Source organism: Emydura macquarii, unplaced genomic scaffold (genome assembly GCF_026122565.2).
Source record: "Emydura macquarii macquarii isolate MOO-44397 ecotype Brisbane River unplaced genomic scaffold, CSIRO-AGI_Emac_v2 contig_2246, whole genome shotgun sequence".
Taxonomy (NCBI): Eukaryota; Metazoa; Chordata; order Testudines; family Chelidae; genus Emydura; species Emydura macquarii.
In genome coordinates, this window is record NW_027132383.1 from 2645196 (window position 1) to 2665428 (window position 20233).

General features: G+C 61.7%; 2 protein-coding genes across 2 annotated transcripts; one reads left to right on the top strand and one right to left on the bottom strand.

The window, feature by feature from the left end:
* The first annotated feature begins 2394 nt into the window (after positions 1–2394).
* Positions 2395–10501, top strand: LOC137161051 (testis-specific serine/threonine-protein kinase 5-like). The gene is made up of 8 exons (XM_067560053.1): positions 2395–2872; positions 4397–4504; positions 4989–5191; positions 6152–6207; positions 8380–8512; positions 8946–9061; positions 9548–9757; positions 10044–10501. Exons 1-8 carry the CDS (start codon positions 2669–2671, stop codon positions 10499–10501), a joined length of 1488 nt encoding a protein of 495 aa, XP_067416154.1. The 5' UTR covers positions 2395–2668.
* A 1729-nt stretch (positions 10502–12230) lies between these two features.
* On the bottom strand, positions 12231–15861 carry HGH1 (HGH1 homolog). The gene is made up of 6 exons (XM_067560162.1): positions 15235–15861; positions 14809–14909; positions 14286–14384; positions 14005–14096; positions 13433–13555; positions 12231–13133 (listed from the first exon to the last, which is right to left on the bottom strand). Exons 1-6 carry the CDS (start codon positions 15753–15755, stop codon positions 12972–12974), a joined length of 1098 nt encoding a protein of 365 aa, XP_067416263.1. The 5' UTR covers positions 15756–15861; the 3' UTR covers positions 12231–12971.
* Positions 15862–20233: the final 4372 nt, after the last annotated feature.

Sequence of the window (20233 nt, forward strand, 5' to 3'; positions counted from 1 at the left end):
CCAGCTTCCTAACAGATTAGCACACTGCAGTGTCCTGGCTGCAGGAATCCGCCTAGCCCACCACTAGGGAGTACTGCGGCAGCTTTAAGAAGGGCAGGTCTCTTTTTTAAAGAACAGCGTTTGTTTGTCATCTGGAGGTTTGCTTGCTAGTTCTAGCGGTGACTGGACGGTTAGAAAGGCCTGCGACCCTGCTCTGAAGGGCACTGAGCCAGCAGCAGCCACACAGTCAGCAGAGAAGGACCTGGGAGGTTGGGTCGCCGGTTAAGGAAAAAAACCACATCCTTCAGAGCAGGAGGATGGGAGGACGAAGGGAGAAATCGGCATTTGTAGTCTGTCCTGCCTGTTCAGCACTGCAGAAGCGATAGGGCTGGGAAATACTGCAATAAAACTGAGAGCCTGCAGGGATGCACAGAAGCCTCATTACAAATAGGTGAGAGAAATGCGTCTGTGCCACCTGCTGGAGAAGCCTAGCCAGCCTTCCCCTCGTAGCACACAGGGGACTTTCCCTCTTCCTGAGCTGTGGAGCAGACACCTCCCCACCGATAGGCTCACAGACGTTGGAGACGGAGGGACACCTGTCATGTTATCTAGTTTGTCCTAGTGTCCGGAGGTTAACAAACGCATTCTTACAAGAAGGGTAAAGATCCTCTTCCTCCGCAGGGCCCCAAAGACCAAAACCCAAAATGACCCCATTAAGAAGGCGATAGAAAAGTCACGTTACTATGATTTGTATTACTATAGCACTAGAAACCCCAGTTATGGACCAGGCCCCCACTGTGCTAGATGGCGTTCAAACAAAGAACAAAAGGACGGTCCCCGCCCCAAAGAACTTACGTCTAAGACAAAAGGCAAAAGCTGGGCATAGCCTGACCTATGGGGGTGCAAGAGGAAACACAGATGACATTGGTCAGCCTGGCAGGCAGTGACCTCAGCATACCAGCAGCTGAACTACTGTCCAGCTTCTTGTAAGCTCCATGGCAAAGGAAGCGCACCTAACACAGGGCCTTTTAGAATCTGCCCAGAAAAGAGCATCCCTGGATACTGTGGCCAGGTGTGCATGCGAGTGAACACACAGAAACTGAGACCAGACAAGAAGAGAGAGCGGCAGAAAGCGCCAAGCAGGAGCCTGTGAGCACAGTGTGATCTTGGAAAAAGCTGGAGAGAGAGCTAAGAAACTGCTCCTTTTGTCCTTCCTTCCGTCTGTATTCAGAGAAGCAGGACTTCGTAAATTCCTCGTTAATAAGCAAGATGGCATCAAAGAAAATACCAGATTCCATCCACAATTTCTACTTCCAACTGGAACGTCTCCAGGGCCCTGAACATTAACCATCCACTTGGGCCAAAAAGGGGTAGAAATAGCTCGATCTGATTCCTTCTGCTAGGTCTCCAAGTGCTTCTGGCCTTTTTGTTTGTCTTCTGGAGTGGGACTGCCTGGGGGAGCAACTGTGTTGATGTTTGTGCAAAAGTAAATCCTCAGTTCCCATGTGCGTCCACAGGCTACTTAGGAATAAATCCCTGAAGTTTGCTCCCAAGTTATTTCAGAACTAGCCCTTGGATAGCTAGTGCACCCAATTAGTTCATTTTATCACCCAATGATCATTGTCTTATTTAGTGTTAGGGGGAACTCACATGCTATATGTTCATGGCTACACTAGCAAAGTATTTAAAGTTCCTCAATAACGTGGAAGCCTGGAGACTGGTGGTCACTTTCCAAACTAATTAATTCTCACAGCCCTGTGAGGTAGGCTAATAAGAATCATCCCCCCTATTGTGCAGATGGGTAAATTGAGGCAGACATGGAGACAAGGATTTGCCTAAGACCACAGATCAAGTCTGTAAGAGAGCCAGAAATAGAAATAAGGAACACTACTCATTATCCTTTGCACCTGCTAAGCGGTATCCTGAGTCCTAGCCCCATGCTCCTTCCATAAACGTCTCGCCAAGCGATGAGGGGTTTAAGCAGGAGGTTTGACTTAAACTCCCTGGTAGCAGATACACTGAGTTCATTACTGTGTGAACTTTCTGATGTGGAGGCTGTGTGTGGATATTGAAGATCCCCTGGGGTTCATTCTGTAGTTCTTGGCCAAAATATCCCTGCCCATCCCCTGCCGTGCAATGTCCGAGTGCCAGTCACCCACCTGGCAGCAGTGCTCCAGCACAGAGGTGGCTGCATTTCAGTGATGGCGGGATTCCTGTCCCTCCGTGGTTTGTGAAGCACTATGAGATCCCCCTGTGAGAGAAGAGTGCTATAGAAGAGACACGATGCTCTGCATCCAGGGCCGGGGCCCACATAAGGCCCCGGAGGTCTGAGTTCTGAGACGGCTTGTTACACTTCAGTTCTAGAATGCGGCCTCTAGAACGCTCGGCCTGCCCCCGGATCTGTGGAAACGTCTCCATCGAAACAGCAACAAGGAGCCTGTGTCCTGGCCTCACGCCACCCGACCTGAAAGATGGGAAGGGCAGCAAGATAGGAGACCCCAGTGCTTTGTGCTTCTCCTTTGTCCTTTACCCTCACGTGGAGCTAATGTTTGTATTTGGACTCTGTCCTGTGGGGTTCCCGCCAGCCCCAGTGCAGCTGCTGCCCCTGCATCCACCCCAGCAGGCGCGCTCTGCTGCCCTTTCCTTCGCAAGTGTCGGCTGAGCGAAGAATGCCCGGGCGTTAGGCACCATGAGAAGCTGCTCTAAGCGAGAGGCCGACAGGAAGACTTTCATGGAACAGGTGCGGGAGAGCAAGGAGAGCGGCTACCTCCTCTCCTCCAGGAAGATTGGCTCCGGGGCTTTCTCCAAAGTCTACCTGGGCTACGCCACCCAAGAAAAGCTAAGGCAGAACTACAAGCTGGCCTCGGACCTCAGGAGCAAGCGGCACTCCATGGTGAGGGCAGCAGGGCCAAAAGCCTAAGGGGAGCGAGGGAAACACCAGGGAGCCAGTGGGGAAAGGAGCTCAGTCTCTGAGAAAACAAGACTCCTGGGGGCTCTGCAGGATAAGGAATTCACTGCTTCACTCCTGCTCTCAGATCAGAGGTGCAGCGAGTTTGGGGGCTCTCATCCTAGCCCCTCGTGGACATTGATCCATGTGATGTGATCAGTCAGTCAGGAGAAGGGGGGGGGGGTCCTGGATAGCAAGGAGTGCTGTGCTCCCAGAGGGAAGGCTATTGGCAGAGCCATGCTGGGCCAGCCCCCCTCTCCCCCGCCGGGAAGCCGGGGGTATCACTCACAAGCCAAGCTGGCTGGGTGATGACCGGCACGTGTCTAGGTGGTTCCAACGGTTTCTTAGGCCCAAAGGGATCCTGGCTCCTGGACTGGCAGCTGGGAGACTGAGTTCTCTGGATGCCTTGACAAATCCCAGCCCCAAATATCAGCCCCCTAAGTGGGGCCGAGTCCCGCTTTCTGTTCCAAGCGCTGTCCCTGCCTTGCTGGTGGGGGTGGGCATTGGCAAGCCTCCTGCTCCCCGGGCAGGATTTCAGCCCCCGGATGGGTTCTTCCCTTTATTTCCTGGATCTCGTCAGTGTGATTGTCACCCGTCACGCGTGGTGGGGTTTGCTGGTGGCCCCCGGCCGTGTCTGGCTGGGGTTGTGCTCTGAATCCCCCCTTTGTCCCACTTGTTTGCTCTGTTTCACCCTCCGCTTTTCCAGGCTGCTAGCAATTTGCCTTTGGCTCCCCAGGCTTTTCTGCTGTTTGCACTAGCCAGCGCCTAGCGCACTGGGGTTGCAGTCTGTGATTGGGGCTGCTGGCTCAGACCAGAACAGTAAACAACAGCCATTTCTGGCTGCTTCAGGGATCCTTTGTAACCGGCCCCCCGTTTCTGGTTTCAGTCCTTAGACTTAACCCTTGCCTTTCTGGGTTTGATTGGTTCTCACCCTTGGCTCTTTTCACTGATTGGGTAAAGCAGGCGGGTGACAGGCGGGCTGGGGGCAGTTGCTGAGGGCATCTGGTGTCCTGGCAGAGGCGCTGAGCATCATACAAGGCAGGTGAGGAGCTCAGAGGGGCAGAGGGTGAGTACAAACAGACACGTGACGCTACAGACACAACGAGGCTATGCCAAAGAGATGCCCAGGCAGCCTCCTGCCCCACTCTGACTCTTCAGCTGGGTTGCCCAGACTCCCCTGCCACTGCTGGGTAAGAGGAAGGATATTTCACTCCATGTGGTGCTGTACATCAGTCCTTTCCCCACCAGGCCTCCCTCCCAGACCCCCCCCAACACTGTCCAGCCAGCTCCTGTGCTGGGACCTTTAGTGTCTCATTTAGCAGTGCCCGCACTGCCTGCCTGGTCTGCAGGTCTAGTGCAAACAGAGGTGCTCTCTCGCGAAGGGCCAGGAGGGATCAGTGTCAACAAAACTACCAGGAACTTCACCTTCTCCTGCGGGCAACTCAGCAGCCGCCCTCTCCTCTCTCTCAGGTGGCTATAAAGATCATATCTACAGCCAAAGCCCCCTTGGAATATTCCAGGAAATTCCTCCCGAGAGAAATCTACTCCCTTAATGCAACCTACAAGCACATCAATGTGGTGAGTCTCAGCTGCTCCCCCATCCCCCCGTCTGCTACCTCGGCCTTTTGTTTTGCTTACCGGAGCAGCGTCAATCAGGGCTCCCAAACTGCCCCGGGCAAGGGCTACATGGCACACGCCAGAGATGCTATTCGGCTTTCCTTTGGCAGGGCAGCCTGCCCAGATCGGAGCGGTTCTGAGCCTCAAGCAGGCAAAGACCAGCACAGACTAGGGGGTTTAGACACAGCTCCTGGTGGAAAAAATTGCGGAGCTGTGTCTCTTAATCCCCTAGTCGGTGTTGAAAAATCCGCCTGCTGGGTCGCCTCCTCTCCCAGCCCCTCTCAGGTTCGGGGGTCTCTCTCTAAACATGGTCCCTTAAAGCAGAATGCTTCCTTGGGGGCTCCTCCCTGAAAGCAGGGCAGCCACTCACCCCTGCCTGGCTCTCTGCGCTGCCTGCCCCAGGGGCTCTGCTCTTGGGACAGACACGTCTTGACAGCCCCGGCAGATCCAGCTCTACGAGATGTACAGGAACAGCAAGCGCACCTACCTAGTGCTGGAGCTGGCCTCCCGCGGAGACCTCCTGGAGCACATCAATGCCACCTCTGACCGGCGGGAGTGCCCCGGCTTGGAGGAGGAGGAGGCGAGAAGGCTCTTCCGCCAGATTGTCAGCGCCGTCGCACACTGCCACAACGTCGGCATCGTCCACAGGTGGGCGGGACCGACGGGGCCCGTGCCATCGGTCCGACACAGGGAGCCCAACCCCCAAGGGCCCAGCCAAGGGCCAGGCTGGCAGCCAGCGATGCCTGGAGCTCATCACACGGCAGCCAGCCGCCCTCATCTGGAAAGCACAGGAGCCCTGGCGCTCAGCTCCTTGCTCTGTACCCCAGAGTACACGCCCTGCCCCAGCTGGCTGGTGTGCGGTAGGGTAGGGTACCAGAGGGGAGCAAGACCTGGAGGGCCCCATCCAGTGGGTCCCCCAGCGTCTAGGGCAGTCCTGCTCCTTAGCCCATGCCTTGTCCTGCTCAGCGTTACTGTCCCAAGGGAGGGGGCGGCCATCACCCGTCCTGCACAAACATCATTTACAAAACCATGGGCGGGGCCCACAGACAGCTCCTCACGCCCCTGTCCCTTCGTGCCCCCTCCCGGGGAACCTGCTCACCATGCAGGAACCCCCAGCAGGTGTGACGCTGCCACGGCCCATTTCATATCATGTGTCCCCCTCCCGCCGTGGGGGGCATGTTGGCCGGGGGGAGGGGGTGTCAGACCTGGCACAAGAGGGGGCAGGCCCGGAGCACACAGCGCTTCATCCTCTGGGACCACTCCCGCCAGCGTAATCCAGTTCAGTCCTTCGGCTGCCCTCAGTTATCGTTAGGGTCATTTCCGGCCCTGATGGCTCCAGGCCCAGGGGGCAGATAGAGCCGCCTTCCCCCAACCTGAGCTGTGCAAGTGTAGCCTGGCTGAGTGCCTGAGCCCGGCTCTGTGCATGAGAGCCGCAAAGCGCCAGCATGCTACTGGAGGGGATACAAGTCACTACTAACAACGCAGGGTGCCTATCGCAGGTGTACGCAGGCAGGGGTAACATGGGGGGTGTCCCTGCCTGCCTGGGACTGGGGAGTTTTGGGCTCACTGCCCTGTGACAACGGTGCTCCTGCTTTGTGTTCCTGGCAGAGACCTGAAATGTGAGAATATCCTGCTGGATGAGCGTGGCTTCATTAAACTGACAGGTGAGTGGGGGCAGGCCAGGCATTGTTTCCCGTCAGCCAGCCCGGTCTAGGCGCGCCTGTGCCGCTCAGCGCTCTGTGCTGGGGCGCTCAGCCCGGGCGCTAGCGGCAGGCGGAGAGGAGCCAGTGCATTTAGGTTACCTTTGACTGAAGTGACTTTGCTTGTGACCCTGGGAGGAGCCCGGTTCCAGCGTCCATTCGGTGTCACCAGGGACGACCGAGCCATGTTTCTCCCTCTCCTGCCAATTTGTTTCCTTCGTGCATTTGGCTGCACTCAGGGCAGTGCCAGCATCACTTTTCGTGTGGAGTCAGCTGCTTTCCCCTGCTGCGTGTGTGTGTGTGTGTGTGTCTGTGTATGTGTGGGGGGGGGGGTTGTGTCTGTCCCACTGCAACAGAGAGAAAAATCTTTGGACCATGTTGTTGCAAAGCCACAGAAACCAGCAGGGCACTCGGGGGAACCAGAGACCACTTTGAACTCAGGGGTGTAATTGCTTAGATTTCTGGCTTCATCGTTTTAAGGCCAAAAGGGCGTTTTCTGATCCCTGAGCCTTGTATAACCCGGGCCACAGAACCTCGGCGGGGGATTCCTGCATCCAGCCCATGGCTTCTGGGAGAGCTAGAGCAGATCTTTCCAAGTCTAAATCAAGACCCCCACCATGTCCCTAGGTGAGCTGATCCAATGGTTCATTGCCATCACTGTTAAAAACATGCACCCCCTTTCTAGTCTGAACGTCCAGCTTCACCTTCCAGCCCTTCCACAAATCATCTTTGTAGCTCTTCTCTGAACCCTTCCCAGTTCTTCAACATCCTTGTTCCCTTGAGTAGCCAGGGATGGTCTCTCTAAAGCTGTACCCCGAGGTCACACCCCTCCCTGCGCCCAGTCCACGCTCTGCTGCTCATACATCCAAGGATCACATTCCCTCTCTCAGCGACACCATCGCCCTGGACGCTCACATTCAACTGGTTCCCCACCGTGACCTCTGAGTCCTAGCCATCGTCACTGCCCTCCACGCTACAGCCCCCACCCCGGGTGACCTACAGCTGTCCCTCCATGTGCGACCTGACATTTGGCTGTGAAACACTTTGTCCAAATGACCATCGACCACGACCATTGCGTGTCCCTTTAATGCTCATTTAGTGGTCACATGGCCCCTCTGCCTACAAACACTCCCCGGGTGCGAGTAGCCCCATGGAGCTGTGGGGCACACTGCATTGCTTGCCTAGAACTGGTTCTCTCACTCCCAGTGTCCACATTCTCACGTGGAAGCAGCTCCGCGCACCCCCCCCCCTGCAGTTTGGGTGCAGGGAAGCTGCACATCAATGCGGCTCAGGGGCTGCCGGTTCTTTGGCAGGCAGGTTCAGAGTCTAGGTCCCTCGCTGGGAAAGGTTCTGCCTCCCACACTCAGGTGCCTCCCTCTCAGCTGACAGCTCCCTGCATCCATTGGAACAAAGTCATGGTCTCCCTCCAGCCGAGTCCAGGCTCCAGCCAGCTCCCGGCCGCCCTTCCAAGCTCAGCACTGAGGGTGCATGCCAGCGCCAGCACTGGTGCACGGGTGGTTCTTGTGCTGTGCCCCCGGGAGCAGGGGGCTCTGGACTGAACGCATTTCTCGTGGGCACCCGAGCAGCCATTCCATGGAGGGGACAGACTCCGGCACCCATGACCAATTCCCTGGGGCAGCTGGAGAGCTCTGGGTGCAGCTTTCCTTGCTATAGGCCCAACTCCTCAGACATACGTAGGCTCCTGAGTGCCACCGAAATGGATGGAAGTTAGATGCCTTTGAGGCGCTGGGCTCAAGAAGCAGGGGTTGAAGGTGCCGGGGGGGCCAGGCCCGTTGTCCTTCAGCTGGATTCAAATCAGGCCTTCCGTCAGGGCTGCCATGGAGTGGGGGGCCAGCCTCCTCCCCACTCCTCCCACGACACTGGCTCACGTGGCCCAAAGAAGGAATCTGCCTCTTCACACAAAGTCCCAAGGCTGGAGCCGCCAGGATCCCAGCGGTCAGGCTGGCAGTGCATGGGCAGAGGTGTATGAAAGCCCTGGCCACGGAGCCCAGCCTGGTGCCCTAGTCAGTGGGCGGGGAGAGAGGAATGCCACGTCTGTCTCAGTTTCCCCACAGCACCTGTTGCACCGGGGGCTGTGCTCTGGAGGCGTCTGACTGGTGGGCTGTTGCTTTCCAGATTTTGGGTTTGCCAATCACTACGCCCTGAAGAATTCTCTGATGAGCACGTTCTGCGGCTCTGTGGCCTACACGGCGCCCGAAATCCTCATGTGCAAGAAGTACAACGGCGAGCTGGCCGACCTGTGGAGCCTGTGAGCCCCGTGTCCTGGCAGGGAGGGGAATGGCTTGTGGGCCCCACCTCCTGGAGGGAGCAGGCTAGCCTGGGGGGCTACGAGCACCCTGTAGCGGGGAGAGTGGGAGTGGCGAGTACCACGAGCAGGTGGAACATTGTGGGGGTGTGAGGTCTAGGAGCAGCTGCTGGTGCCATGAGCCCCCAACCCACCCACCCCCTGCGAACAGCTGGAGGAAATGTTCCACAGCCAGGCCTGGACCAGCCCCTCCTCGGTGGGTGGGCGCAGCTGGGAAGGGCCCCATGGCACGCTCGTCAGCACGTTACACGGGAGGGCGGCACAGGCTGCCCTGGGGGAACCAAGGGCTGGCAGCTGCCCCGGGCCATGCAAGCCGCTCCCTGTCCCTGGGGAAGCTGGACCCGGTGCCAGCCCTGACTTCTGCCTCCCCCCGCAGCGGGGTGATCCTCTACGCCATGGTGACGGGGAAGCTGCCCTTCAAAGAGCGCCAGCCTCACAAGATGCTCCACATGATCAAACAGGGACTCTCCTTCCGGCAGCCCATCTCCCCAGGTAAGCCCCATGCCCGGGGCCACCCCGGGGCTCCACGCAGAGCCGCGAGCACTGCTGCGCTCAGCCACAACACCCTGGCCCAGAGCAGCCAGGCAGGGCAGGGCCGGTGTCGCCCTGGGAAGGAGATACAGTGCCACGGTGGGGAGAATCCGCTGGAGATGGGGCAGGGACTGGGCCACTTGCTCCTTTGCCCCACAGCTTTGTGCAGAGGAGCAGGGGCTGGTCCCCCCGCCACCCTTGCACCAGGCCCTAACTCCAGCCTCCCCACACCCGGCGAGCATGGAGGGAAAAGCCAGCCAGCGCAGGCTGGGGTGAGGGGCTCCAGCACTGCCCCCCGGCACCAGCGCTCTACACCTGCCCCTAGCACCCCTGCCCCACGCTGGGAGCCAGGGCAGGCGACGGGGGCCATGGGGAGGCCGCCTTGCCAACCTGTGGGGCAGGCCCCGCTGCTGTTCCTGGCCCTGCAGCCCCTCTCTTTGCTCCCAGAGTGCCAGAACCTGATCCAGGGCCTGCTGCAGCTGAAACCCGGGGCCCGGCTGGGCCTGCAGCAGGTGGCCACACACTGCTGGATGCTGCCCGCCACAGCCGCCATCTTCCATCAGGCACTGAAGCCCACGGGCAGGGCCCCGGAGCTCAGCCCAGCCCAGGAGAAGCCGTCTGCCCAAGGTACGTGGCGGCTCCGTGTTCCTTCCCTGGGCAGCCCTGCAGCTGGGAGCACCTCGCCGGTGCCGGTGCCAGCGCCTGCCTCTGGGAGCCGGGCTGAGTTGGCCCGAGCCAGCAGCACCCTGGCCCCATCAGAGCTGAGCACCGCTGCACAGCTGAGTCCCTGCCCCCAAGAAGAGCCGGCCCCCTGGGCACCTCCTTGGCTAGCAGCCCCAGGAGCACCCTGCACCGTCCCCCACCCCTGGGCATCCCCCAGGCCCTAGCCCCACGGCCAGGGGACACAGCTCCAGCTCCTCCATCCCTGCTGCTTCCTTTGCAGGTGAGAGCGGAGGCTCCCTCTCTTTGCTGCCAGACCTGGAGAACTCGCCCAAGCCTCCCGAGGGGGCCGCCAAGGGAACCAAAGCCCCGGTGGCCCCTCGTGCTTCTTCTGCGTGGGACACCTTCCCGGGCCGGGCCGAGCCGGAGGCCAAGGCCCCCGAGCGGATCTCCGCCGGCTGCCTCCTTCAGCTGCCGTCGCCGTGCCAGGCCGAGCGCCCCCCCAGGTTCTCCCTGTACCGGCCCTGCCTGCTCGCCGGCCTCCGGCCCTTCCACCACCTCCCCAACTTCCGCAAGCCAGGCTCGGCCGCCTCGGCCAGCGCCTACGCAGCCAGCCGGCGGCTGGGCGAGAAGAGCCCCGCCATGGCGGCCGTGCTGGGCAGCGGCGCCTCCAAGCAGGTCATCTCCCTCCACTCCATGTCCATGATCCGCAAGCCCCCGCCGAACCCCCTCCCAAACTAGAGGGGGCCTCACCCAGGGCCAAGCAGGCCTGGAGATGCCCCCGCGTGGCCCTACCCCGACAGAAAGACCCCTTACGGCTGGATGCAGCACACACTATTAAATATTATTCAGTCAAGGGCTGGCAGCTGTCGCCCGCCGGCCTCCCTCTCGGCCGCACGCTCTGCTCCACAGGCCCCTCCGCACCAGGGCCTGCCTCCCCGTTTCTCTCTGCGCCCCTGCATCTGCGCCTGGACCAGCTGCTACCACAGGCTTTTCCCCCACACCCAGCCCGGACCAGCCCCAGCCATGCACTGCAGCTCTCCTCCCCTCCCCGCTGCCCCTCCGGTAGCCCCACGCCAGCACCCTCAGCACAGCCTGTGCAGGAAGCCAGGCCATACCCAGGGAGTGCAGGGGGGAAGCCAGCCCCAGGGCCCTGGAACCAGACTCCAGGGGACGTGCTGCTGTGAAGGTGCCACGGGAAACACCCTGCTGAGGCAGAGGGCGGGAGCCCTGCCAGCACCCGGAGCCAGCAGCTGTGATGCGCTAGGCCTGGCCACATTACGGGGGGAGCCGGAGCCAGGGCCAGGAGAGGCCCCCAGCTCCTTGCATTGGCAGGGCAGACAGCGACCAGGGCCGGCGCCTAGGCCAATAGTTCCCAACCTTTACAGCTTGAGAGCCACAAATACAATTTTTACAAGCCTGAAGGGCCACCAGTCTCCACCAGCAGCTCCTCCCTCCTCCCCACTGCGGCCAGAGGGAAGGAGTTCAGCCAGGAGGATCTCCCATCCCCGTGGCAGGGAAACCCTGTGCTCTGCCTGGGTCCCTGGGCAGCAGCTCCCTTCTGTAGCCAGGGGGACAGGAGATCAGTGCTCCCTCCCTCTGGCTCCAGCAGGAACCCAGTGCCTACGGACCCAGGCGGAGCGCTCTGCCGTGCTCCCCGCTACAGCCGGGGGAGAGGAGCGCTGATCTCCCGTCCCCTTGGCTGCAGCCAGGAGCCTGCACCGGCCCCGTGCTCCGCCTGGGCCCTTAGCCAGCGACTCCCTTCTGCAGCCAGCGACTCCCTTCTGCAGCCAGCGACTCCCTTCTGCAGCCAGCGACGGGGGAGCCGCGGGCCACTGTTGGGAACCACTGCCCTACACGCTGCCCACGCCACACCTGATGTAGGACCGAGATGGGGATGGCTTCTGCCCCCTCTCCTCAGGGCCAGGCTCAAGGCAGCTCTGGCAGCCGAGGCAGGAATAACCCGGGCCAGATGCCAGCCATGCCCTGACACTGGGGGACACAGAGCCGCTGTGCTGGGGTCCTTCAGGCAGGAGACAACCCCCATGGACTAGACGGGCTGTCCAGCCATTAAGAACGTGACCCAGCTCAAAGCCACTGCCCGCTGCTGCCCCTCGCTGGGAGCTGCCCTGCCAGCTCAGCCATCTTCCAGCAGGCGCTGAAGGCCCCGGAGACAGCAGTGAGGAGGAAGAGGTGAGGGAGGGGGGCCCGGTGGGGGCTGTCTCTGTTCTGCTCCTGGGCAGGTGCACGGCCCAACAGAGGCGGAGACGCCCCCCATGGCTGCAGAGGACCCAGGCACTGGGGAGGCACCATCCACATGCTGCAGCAAGAGGCCCTGGCAGCCAGCGGAACCTGCCCCACAGCTGGCACCAGCTGCTCGCCACCGGCCCCTCTCATGGGGGTTGCTCCTGCAAGACTTCCTGCCTCTGCTGCTCAGAGATGGAGGCGCCTGGCCTTCACCGCCCAGAGAGAGACCCCACAGGCCGCCCGCTTCCTCCCCATCCCTCCCTGCCCCGGCTCAGCCCGCAGCACCACAGCCTCCTGTCCGGCTGGCTCGGAACCGGTTTATTGTTGAGAACAGCCAGGGAGAGGCCAGTGCCCCCGAGGGGGGCTGGGGGGACGACGACACGACAGGGGGTTGTGCAGCCTGCCTGCCCTCCCCCCATCTGGAGTTGAACAGCACTCCGCCTCCCTTGCCCCCTCGCCAGAGACATCCTGGGCCCAGCATCCCACAGGTGCCAGGCCAGGTTCACCTGTGCGGGCACCAACGCAGCATCTGCAACTCCCTCTTCAGGACGGGGCAGGCCCCGCACTGGGGGCAGGCTAGAATCTCTAGCCACGGGCCAGGCAGCCACCTCCAGCCGCTCCTGAGCCATCTTCGCCGCAGGGGGCAGCCCCACAGCCGGGGAGCAGGAGCTCTGTGCGCTGCCACCTCCTGCTGCACCCAGGGGAACACTGGCCCCCCGCAGCCCGGCTGAGACCCCCCCATTCCTCCTGCCAGGGTCAGGCCGTGTTGAGTGAGTGACGTGTGCTGGAGCACAGCGAGGGGCTCCCCGTCCTAGTCCCATCGCCGCTCCAGAGCGGCCAGGCCCTGCTGCCGGCTGGGAGCCGCCCTCCCTACGGGCCATGCCTCTGGATGACGGGCCTGGGCGGCTGCACTCGGAGTGGCTGGGCAGAGTCTGAGAGGCCCCCGCTGCAGGGGTGGGACAGGTCACCTCGACAGTCCCTGGGAGCCCAGCTGCGCCCCGCATCCCTCGCTCCGCTCCTCCTCCTCCTCCCGATCCAGGTGCTGCAGGCGCTCCTCCACGTCCCTGGGGATCTTCACCTCCAGCAGGTTCTCCATCCCGGCCTCTGGCTCGTCCCCGATCAGCACCTGCGCAGGGCGCAAAGGGCAGAGCAGTAGGGCTTCGGAGGGGAAACAGGCCCCCAATCGCCAGCAACCTGCCGGCAGTGCCCCACGGGACACCAGTGCTGACCCCAGCTCAGCTCACTGCACCACAGGATGGCAGCATCGAGCCCCCGTTTGTCTGCATTTGCCAGGCAGAGACCAGACCCCGCCTTGGGGTTTAATGGGGGGGACCCAAAAACCCCACCATGGGCAGGGCCCAATTGCCCATGCCCCCCACACTCCTGATGCGGAGCCACGTGGACAGGATGGGCCTCGGCCCCTACCTGGATCAGCTTCTCGCAGGCAGCCAGGACATCGGGCTCTGTCTCCCACTGGTGCAGCTCCCGCAGGACTAGGTAGGTGCCCTTCTCCCTCAGCCGCTGCCGGCCGGCCTTGGTGGCTGCGAGCTGCGCGGGAAGCAAACCAGGCAACAGTAGCATGTGCGAGGGGCCAGGCCAGGAATCAGACCCAGCCACCGCCAGCGTGGGCAGCAAGGGGCGGAGGCGCCTGTCTGAGGGGGCAGACCCAGCTGTTTCAGAGGGAGGCGAGGCACAGCCTGCGGTGGGCAGCTGTGGGGAAGCCCCTTCCTAGCCCCGACAGAGAGTGGCCAGCTCCTGCCCTGGAACAAGAGGGCTTCTAACCCTCCAACGAAAGGCAGGCTGGGGATCCTCACAGAGCAGGGAGGGTTGCTCCGATAGTGGCAGCAGCAGGTGGACGGGGACATGGGGGGCTCTGCTGCAGGAGGAGGGAGCATCTGCAAAACAACCCTCTCTGCTCTAGCAGCCCTGTCCCCGTTACGGTCCCGTCCTCCCATCCCCCCACCCCCATGGCCTACACAACACAGGGAAGGACTCACCAGCAGGATTGCTTCCAGCAGCATCTTCCGGATGTCGGGGTCCTTCTCCCGCTGCTTGTCCTGCGGCAGGTACTGCAGGTCCAGGGCCAGCCCTAGGGCAGAGCCAGGCAGGGGCATTAGGGGGTTTAACGCCACCCACACACACACACACCCCCACACCCCACCTTACCGCCCCAGCAGAGCGGGACTGAGATCAGAAAACAACTACATTCCTTGTTCCTGACTCCACAACCCTGCCCGCTAGACGGCTCTCCACACACTCGCCCCTGCGCCCTCCTCACTTTCCATTTCCTCTTCCGGGAACTCCTCGGGGCCCGCCAACGGCAGCAGGAGGAAGGGGAGCAGGTCCACCTCGTCGCCGAGCAGCCACTCATGGTACTCTGGGAACAGACACCCACACAACAGGCCGGGATGAGAAGAGGGGGCCAAAATCACCGGGAGGCGGGGAGTAACGGGGGGAATGCGTGCATCCATCCCGGGGCCCTAGAACGAAACCACCAGCCTGCCCAGCAAGAGCCGGACAGGACCCTCCAGCCAAGCCTGTCCTCAGGGGCCACACGGGGGCACCACCAAGCAACAGCACGAAGTAGGCTGCCTCCTCCTCTGGGGAGGTGCAAACCCTGCGGTGCCGGTGCCGTGTTGGGGAGCCAGAGGTCAGGTCTCCCACAGGGCAGAGCCCTGGGCTCTAGGGCACAGGCTGACCCCAAGCAGCGCCCTCAGGGCTCAGCCAAGTCAGTGGCGCCAGCAGGATCCCAGGGGAGGAGGACACCGTGTGATCCCCCACCCCCAATGCAAAGCACTTACTGTACTCGAAGCAGCAGTTCCGGAGCGTCCCGATCACGCCCCCTCGGCGGATGGCAGAGCCCTCGTACTGCGTGTAAGGCAGCAGCCTCTGCACCATACACCTGGGGAGAGAACGGGGCCTTGTCGGAGGGAGCCACACACACCGGGCCAGGGCCAGGGCCCCCCGTCCTGCCCCAGCACACTGCATCGGATGCAGCCATGTGGGTCCCAGGGTGTTAGAGAGACTGGGGGGGGGGGTGGGGGGGGGTGTGAGGCCGGGGGGCGGGCGCAATGTCTTTTCCTGCACCAGCTTCCGCTGGGGAGAGAATCCTTCCGAGCCGCACAGCACGTCTCGCCAGCAGAAGCTATGCCCCCCCCCAAACCGCCCTGACCCTCCCACCTGCTGCCACCTTCCCAGCTCTCAGGCCCCCCGGGCACAGCACCCACCTGGATCTGTCCAGCAGGAACTGCCGGGCCTCTGGCAGCTGAGTCAGGTTGGACAGCAGCGGGCCCAGGTAGTGCAGGGCTGCCCTCTTGTTGTAGCCTTCGGTGCAGAAAGCCTCCATCACCTGGGCCAGCCCCAGCCCCGGCCCCTCTGCCTGCATGGCCTGGACCAGCCGTCGGCAGGTGCCCTCCGCCCGGGACAGGTTGGCGAGCAAGGTGCAGGCCTGGTCGGCCAGGCCGTAGCCCGGGTCCAGCAGGCGGTGGAGCAGCACGGGCAGCGCCGGCCCCAGGGCCCCGTGGGTGGCCGGGTCCGCAGACAGGTTGATGAGGGCCAGGTAACTGTCCTGCGCCATGGCCCCGCGGCAGTCGCCGGTCAGGAGCAGAAGGGCCTCCAGGAAAGCCGGCCTGGCCGCCAGCAACGCTCGCCCCTCGGCGCTGCCCGTCAGCCCCAGGACGTGCCCCACCGCCTGGCCCTGGACATCGGGCCGGGTCCCGGGGCGGAGGAAGCCCAGCAGCTCGTCCATGCTGGGCAGGAAGCCCGGAGCCGCTGCTCGACGCCCTGCGGAGAGAGACACCGGTCAGGGGCTGCCGGGAAGGGCTCGGCTCGGCACCGCACGGCTCGGCACCCCTTCCTTCCTTCCCTCCCCCTTTTCTGCGCCCCCTCCCCGCCCCAGGCTGGCAGACGCCCAGGGGCTGGGCACGGGGGGGAGGGGATCGCTAGCCCGGCTGCAGCCCACGCAGGGGCCGCTAGCCCGTGCCAGCAGCGACGGTCCGAGCGCCCTGGGCGGGGGGATCCGCTGCTCCCTCTGCCGGGGGCCGGGCCGGGCCGGGCCGCCCGTGGTGGGAGCCCGGAGTCCTGGGTCCCTAGCCCGGCTGCGGGGCCGTGTCGAGCTGCGCTGCACCCGGGACCCGGAGAGAGCCGAGCCAGGCCGGGCCGGGCCGAGGGCACAGACCGCGGGTGGGGGGGGGGCAGCTCCCCCTTGCCTGTCCCCGTTGCCGTCCGCTCTAGGCGTGGCGTGGACGGCGGTCGCCGCACGTGGGTCTCACTCTCCAGCCACCCACACACACAGCAGCTGCTGCTGCTTCTTCCGGTTCAGTCCACAAGCCAGACTGACACTCTCCTTGACCAATCAGTGGCTGGGTTTTTTACAGGGGGCGGGGAAGAGGCGAGTACCCGGATGCTCGGGCCCAATCAGCGGCACTTCGGGCCAAATCGCGGCGAAGGGGGTTGTGGGGATTGTAGTCACACGGGGGGGTGGGTCTGGGCGCCGGCTGTTTCTGCGCATGCGCCGCCTGGGTCCCCGCCCCCTGGCGCCGCCGACGCCCCCTTCTCGCCCCGCCCCCGGCCGGCTTTCCTGCGCTCAGTTTCGGTTTCCGGCAGCTGGGCAAGCCCGACAGCGGCCGCCGGGTCCTAGCGCCCGCTGTGTCTCTGCCCGGCCGGCGCCCGCGGGGTCCTAGTGCCCCGGATTGGGCACCGCGCCCCGGCCTGCACCGATCCTCTCCAGGGATCCCGGTGCGGCTGGGCGGGTCCGGGACGGCGTCCGGCGGGGGCGCTGCAGAGACAGGCCGGAGCTGCGGGAGGGGGGGCCCAGCAGGTTTGGGGCCTGAGGCTGCCCTGCTCCACAGCCGGCAAGGGACGTGGTTGGGTCAGTGCCACCAGGCCATGCGCCGTGCCTCAGTTTCCCCTCCCACACCGCCTCTCTCTTGTCTCCGGCTGCGAGCTCTTTGGGGGCAGGGACCGGCTCCCCCGCTGTCTGTGCTGGGTTGTGGCCACGAGGTGCTGCTCCAGTGCGAACAGTTACCTCCCAGCCCGCGGGGATGGATGAGCAGGGCAGCTCAGCCCTGTCGTTGCAGGCTGGCTCTCCCCGTATGCCCCAGGTTCCGTTAGGCCTGGGAGGGCGGGAGAGCTGACTTACTTCATAAAAATCAAAGCTGTGAGTGGACAGCACACGGCAGCAGCTGCGGCGTATCAGCTCGCTGCATGGCTGCCACCCGCTTATGCACAGAGCCATCCCACCCCACCCCCCTTCCCTGTCATCCCCCACTCATTTATAGCCTGCCTGAGAACTCAGCCCTCCTGGGATGCTCACAAGAGGGGGTCGTTACATTACCGTAGGTCTCTCTCTTCCTTTCTGTTTTGTTGTGCTGGGGGCTGCCACTGACAGTGTCTTCGCTTTATGGACAGTCACTGCTGACCTGCTTGGAGCTGATGGACATGCTAGCTGCCTTTCAGTCAGGTTAAATGAGGGAGCAATTAAATGAAGCTTGCTTTGGGGAGATCCCAAACAACATAAGCCACCACCCAAGACACTGGATCCTTCCCTCCTCCCAAAGGGAAGGCCTGAGCAAAAACTAACTTGGGGCAGTACAAGGGGTTTCTCTGGGACTGACGGTGAATGCAGTGGCTGGGGCATTGACTGGTGGTGCTGTATGTGTCAGAAGCAGCCAGGTCCAGAAAGCCAGAAAGTGAGAGAAGCGCTGATGAGTGTGGCTCTGGGAAGAAGCCAATACACAGAGCTCCTTTTGGGTACAGCACTGGCTGGAAAGCAGGGTTGGGTCTGTGAGCAAAGTAGCCACCTCTTATTTGTTTCTGCGTTCAGTGAACCAGGACTTTCCATGAGTTTGCTGTAAATAAACAGGTTTGCACCAGAGACACACCTGATTTGAGTCGTCAATTTCTCCTCCTCAGGGCCCTGAATATTGGTGACTCACGCAGGCCAAGTGTCATGGGGTAAAGCCCACCCCATTGCCCCAGGTGGGGAGGTTTGAGGAGCAAGGGGGGAGTACGATATCCCCACAAGTGCAGTCTAACTGACTGTTTCTGGGTCAGGGCTGTGAGGCCTAGTGGCCAGAATCAATGGTTGCCCCTATGGTTGGAGCGGGGCAGGCAAACAGTCTATAGTGACAGCAGGGGTTTGTGCACCTCTGCAGTCTGATGCTCAGGTAGGGGGTTCTTGTCACCCTAAGGGAGTGCCAAGAGGGGTAGGGGAATGTGGGCCCGCCCAGCTCCACTGCATCCCAGCCCAGGGCCTTATCCATGATCAGTGAGGCCACATCTGGAGTATTGTGTCCAGTTTTGGACCCCCCACTACAGGAAGGATGAGGACAAGTTGGAGAGAGTCCAGTGGAGGGCAACGAAAATGATTAGGGGGCTGGAGGACATGACTTCTGAGGAGAGGCTGAGGGAACTGGGCTTGTTTAGTCTGCAGAAGAGAAGAATGAGGGGAGATTTGATAGCAGCCTTTAACTATCTGAAAGGCGGTTCCAGGGAGGATGGAGCTAGGCTGTTCTCGGTGGTGGCAGATGACAGAACAAGGAGTAACAGTCTCAAGTTGCAGTGGGGGAGGTCTAGGTTTGACATTAGGAAAAAGTTGTTCCCTAGGCGGGTGGTGAAGCTCTGGAATGGGTTACCTCGGGAGGTGGTGGAATCTCCATCCTTAGAGGTTTGTAAGGCCCAGCTTGACAAAGCCCTGGCTGGGATGATTTAGTTGGGGTTGGTCCTGCTTTGAGCAGGGGGTTGGACTAGATACTCCTGGGGTCCCGTCCAACCCTCCTCGTCTGTGATTGTATGACCCCACCACAATACGCTGACCTGTCTCGGACAGGAGATATCACTCACCCAGTCTCCCTGGGCTACTTCTTACCGTGCCTTGGGACACCGTCATCTGGATCTTGTTGGGGCCGTCAGGTTCCCTGGTGCCGGTAACTCCCTGGATGTCTGACTCTGGGCCGTCCGCCGTGGGTCTGCTCTCTGGGGCCTCTGGTTCCCTCAGCTGGGGGCTGAAGCAGCTTCCTGCTGGGGGCCTCCACCAAGCATCCTTTCTCCTCGGTGGGGTCAGCCTGGAATGAGCTGGGCTGCTCCCTTTTATACTGGGGCAGCAGTTGGAGCATGCCCAGCATGGCCTGGGGGGGCTGGACCTCTGCCGCCCATGGTGTGGGCATAACTCTTTCTTGCTTAGTGCGGGGTAAGCCCATCCCGTCACACCAAGGGATAACCGTGTAGACAAGATCCCCAGGACATGCACACACCATACACAGAGCTCCTCCGGGACTGGACACTGTAACCTGACGCCTCCCACACGCTAGCTCCTTGCCTGTTGTCACTGCGGCCCCACTGCTACAATGAGAACCCGCGGGTGGGTGTGGGGGCTCTGCCTGGGGTGGGGCTCATGTGGATCCACTGCAGGATCAGAGCCACAGTCGGAAGCTCTCTGAGGCCGGGGGAACCATGTCTGTCTGTCTGTCTGCTGGGGATGCTGTGAAATCAGGATTTTGAGTCCACAGTTAATGGCTGACGTCATCGGGCGCAAAAACCGAACTGCAGCTCAACGGGAGGGGACAGAGCCCAGCTCTGCTCCGCCACAGGTCTGACCCAGACACGGAGCTGTGCAGCTAACGGGGTCCGAGGAACAGCGCAGCCTGCCTTTGTGCCGGGGCCCAGCACCACGTCTCTGCACCGCCACAGCTGCTGTCTCCAGGTTCACCTTCCCTCTCATCTTCAGAAGAAGGGAATTAAATGGGAAAAACCCAAGCCCAGGCCGCTGGGAGAGCGAGTTCAGGGAGGGATGCCAACACAACAAGGCCCCCCGGTAAATGCCGAGATGCACATTGTGTCTGCTCACTTTATGGCACTGCGGTAGAGAAGGGCCCTGTACCTTGGGGCCCTCCCTAGACACACGACTAGAGTTGGACCAAGAGCCGCAAAGAGCCAGCTGCCCATCCCACGGGAAGCTCCCTGCTCAGCCCCCCCGGGCACAGAGAAATCTGGGGAGCAGCAAGTCTGGGCTGAGGTGAAGGTATATTCCTCGAGTGGCCAGATTTCTACTGCATTAATAGCCTGAAGTCACGTAAAAACTAGCCCCAAGGTGGCCCCAGCTGTTACTGAAGGGAAATTGTGCTGCTCAGACACGAGTCTGTACAGCCCCTGGCAAATGGATGCTTTCATTAGCTCCTAGCACAGATCTGAGTTAAAAAAACCAAACCTACAAGCGGCAGCAGGAGT